At 37.7% G+C, this 4,174-nt stretch overlaps 1 protein-coding gene across 1 annotated transcript; it reads left to right on the forward strand.

Moving 5' to 3' along the window:
* Positions 1-2,664: 2,664 nt before the first annotated feature.
* Positions 2,665-3,579, forward strand: LOC121426029 (probable G-protein coupled receptor 21). Its single transcript, XM_041622158.1, has one exon. The coding sequence runs from the start codon at positions 2,865-2,867 to the stop codon at positions 3,528-3,530; it is 666 nt and encodes a 221-aa protein (XP_041478092.1). The 5' UTR covers positions 2,665-2,864; the 3' UTR covers positions 3,531-3,579.
* The last annotated feature ends 595 nt before the right edge of the window (positions 3,580-4,174 follow it).

Here is a 4,174-nt window from a genome sequence, read left to right on the forward strand (position 1 = left end):
TCAAAGTCAGAAGACTAATCCACTGGGCCACAACGGCCCATGAATGATTTTATCGCCTACGTGCAGAACCAATTGATTGTAATTGGCCTTCACCAAGGGTTTCTTGGAGGCCAAAATTATGAATTCAGTTTTATTTTAATTTATCTTCAGACTGTTGGGATTCATCCAACGCTTCATCTCGTGAATACATGTTTCAATATTTTCAAAGATTCAGAAATCGCATCTAAGGATGGAGGAACAGAATAGAAAGCTGAAGGTCATCAGCATAGCCATGGTAGCTAATATTATACGTTTTATTTATTGTACTTATAAGAAGAAGATTTATAGAAAACAATAATTGACCACCAACAGAACCTTGTGGTACACCTTGAGAGACGACACTTGTCAGATTTAGAGTTATTTAGAGAGGCATACTGGGTTCGATGTATGACGTAAACCACTGTAACGCAGTGCCTGATACCCGAAGAGAGTAAAGCCTCTTCACAAGTATTGTGAATCTTTGAAAAACATTTGATTAGGATATTGAAGAGCATTGTTATACCCTAAAACCTATTTATCTCTTTCTAGGTTTTTTTTTCATGTTGCATTTAAGTGTTTGGGTCTCAGATTAAAAAAAAAACACGAACTTGAAACCACGTAGAACCCACATTGGAACCATAGCCAACCCATGCGGAACCTATAAAATACACAATGCAGTTATACACTTTATTGAAATGTAACTAACAGACGATTAGTATACGCATTGGGTCTTTTCCCCCTTTAATGGGACGCTTCAGGCAGACGATATTGGTATCTCAACAAATAGAGTAGAATTCACAAAGCAAAATGCTGAAATCTAATCAAACTCGGATCTTAACATAAATTATAATGAAGTCATTAAATTTCAAAGTTTTGAATTATTCCGGTGAAACAGTACTAGGCATGTCTTTATGAATATTCGCTAGGTGAGCTGATGATTTGATATCCTCAATTGTTCATTTGTATTTTATCATATGAAATTAGGTTCATTCAAAAAATCTCTACCAAGAACTAACACAATTGGATTGAAAACTGATTAAGTGCATTAGTCATTTACTACAACTTATTTCATAAAAGAGGAGACACATTTACACATTTAAAAAAAAAATGAAATCATTAATTATATTACGTACAGTTTTGTACTAACATAAGAAAAAGGAATGTAGGGATGTGACATCATCAGCCCACCTAATGAATATTTATTAAGACATGCCTATATAGAATTGTTTCGCCGGAATAGTGCAAATCTTTAAAATTCAATAACTTCATTATTTGTCTTATGACATTTTCAGCATTTAGCTCTGTAAATTTTACTCAATTTTTTAGATATAAATATCTTCAGCCCGGAGTATCTCTTGGGTCTGGTAATTCGTAATAGAGACAGAAAATTAAATTAAAATGTTTTTTTTCCCCCAACAAAGGTTGATTATTTTGATACCAATACTTTTCTTGACCTCAGAAATGGTGGTTTAGGTGATTTTTTTTTATTCTAGGTTATTTAGAAGCCGAGATGTTTCCGAAAACCCCTTTCATGCATGGCGGCCATTTTGAAAAATCCAAGATGGCGGCCATATAGGGGTCGGTGCAAACGACAACATGGTTTTTCTGATAGCTCATACCATAAAGTTTCCAAAAATGTTTATTTTTCAATTTCTCCAAAAGTATCCGGCGAAAATTACTATCTGAACACAGTGAAATGTAGAGAATGTGGGTCGACATTCGTTGTGTAATTGTATATTCACTCATTCAAAGAGAAAATGAACTAGGGGGGGGAGCATGAAATGCATGTTTTAGAGATAACAATAGACACAGTAATGAGGAAATTTAACTATACACACGGGTACACACACACCCTCACACACCACATGTGTTTTGCGCACAGACATAAGGGTATGATAACAACCGAAGAAGAAAACGCAGGGCAGCGGTGTTGGGAATTACAAGCGACCCTGGAAACCCTGACTAATAAATTGAATCAGATACTATAGTACTGCGCAAGAACTCGAGCGTATTATAGAGGCGATTCGATCAGGCGATAACATTCAACCACTGCAATAATTAATAACCACGAATGAGAGAATTCTGAAATTTCCTTTTGAAAGTTAGCGGAGTCTTTTAAGAAGCTACATTGAATGCAACCCTCGTGGCGTCCTCGTGGCGGCTATACCTGTTTTATGGAGAAAGGGTTGGACAAGGCGACCATTCTTTCTCAATTACGGTCACAGAATATAAAGCTACATGCATTATAATTTCCTTCTTTTTTTCTCTCTTCCAATTTCTATGTTCATTTTACCCTTTCTCTTTTTTTCACTACCTGAAAAATCATATAGGCCTTTGGCGGTTAGCCCCTGCTCCCTGTAGTTCACGTCCTGCCCTCACTGTACACAGGCCTATAAATTGTGATCGTCTTCGTAATATTCCTCAGAACCCTCCGGAGATTGCAGAAAATAAAGAACGCTATTTTTTTTTAATTGTCATTACTGAGAAGCATTTCTCGGTGCAAGAGGCAGGTTATGGGGGCTATGGACAACACTTCGTATTTGTATCCCTCTTTAAACGACGTGCCAACCTATTATTCATTTCAGAGGATAAAGATAATATTGGCGGCAATTTATTCGATCAGTACAATTCTCATTCTAATTTCAAACTCTATCAATCTGTTTGTTATTCCCCGTGTTCGCGGTTGGGGTGAGAACACCAAGGTTGCATTGTTAGCTCTGACGATTGTGGACCTTCTGACCGGACTGCTTTGCTCTAGTGCGGGTTTTACTTTCGAACTTTTCCCAGTACCTGATGTCATACGTAGCATCATCATTGTTATCTGCCCCGTCTTATCATGGCAATCGATGTGGATTCTAACCCTGTCGTGCATTGACCGCTTCATCGCGGTAAGCCGACCGCTACGGTATTACGTCATCCTACCACGTCGCCGTTTCAAGATACTTATAATGATCATAACATTGGTAGCCATTTTGAATTCTATTACATCCTTCACTCACAGCAAAGTGGAAGGTGTCTGCAATCCGTACGCCGGCGTTTGTTCATCTGGTATCAGACCAACTTTCGTTATTTACACCGTTTTTCCGATTTGCGGGGTGGTATTGACGATCTACAGCAACGTTTGTTTACTGTGGATAACTCGCAAGCATCGGCGTCAGATTGCTGCACAGCGTCAGTCGGTCAACGTCGGTAATTCCTCGGACACGCCACCAACCTCGTCTACTAAAGGCGTGAAGACGGTTCTAATCATAACCGCTGCCTTCTATATATCATGGATACCGTCCACAATATTTGGCTTTTCCTCTGCGATTACAATGCAACAGGTCTCGCCCTACACCACCATAGCACTGAGGTACTTGATCATATGCCAAAGCTGGTGGAATGCGGTGATCTACTGGTTCATCAAACCACCATACCGCCGAGTCTTAATAGGTTTATTTCTTCGTCTCACTGGGAGGGGCAATGGACCTACACCTCACTCAGACACTTCTGCACAGTCCTACATGTCTTAGGTAGATGTGAACATGGAAAGACTATCGAAGAACAATGAAACATTTAGTAGTCGCAGTTCCATATTGGTGGAGAACAATGTGTCCTCAATCGCTCAAACTGTTGTAACACACGTCCCAGTCCGTTTGAGAAGGACCCTTCCTCTTACAGGTACCATTTTTGGTCGGGATTTATACAATTTTAAATCTTTTAAAGACTTGACTGAAAGAAAATTTAACAGAAATACGTATATTTTCTGTGTGCCAAGGCGCCGGAAGTGAAGGTGGGGCACGGACCCATCCCCACAATATATATATATATATATATATATATATATATATATATATATATATATATATATATATATATATATATATATTTATATATATAATACCCATTCTTAGTAAAATTAATGTTTGTAAAAAGAAATAATAGATTATCAAAGACAAAAAATGAAGCACTTCCCTTGTCTAATTGTCACTTTCATAACTGAAAAACTAAGAAAATTTATTCCCTTGACCATGCTGATTGGAAACTTATAAGTTAATCTAGAGTAATAATGATATACGTGTCATTTAATAAATACATTTCGGATTGTGGTTTTTTATCAAGTGCAAGAACAATGATCTTGATAAATTAACGAGTTTTATTTCTCAGCGTGGCTGTA

Source organism: Lytechinus variegatus, chromosome 13 (assembly GCF_018143015.1).
Source record: "Lytechinus variegatus isolate NC3 chromosome 13, Lvar_3.0, whole genome shotgun sequence".
Taxonomy (NCBI): Eukaryota; Metazoa; Echinodermata; class Echinoidea; order Temnopleuroida; family Toxopneustidae; genus Lytechinus; species Lytechinus variegatus.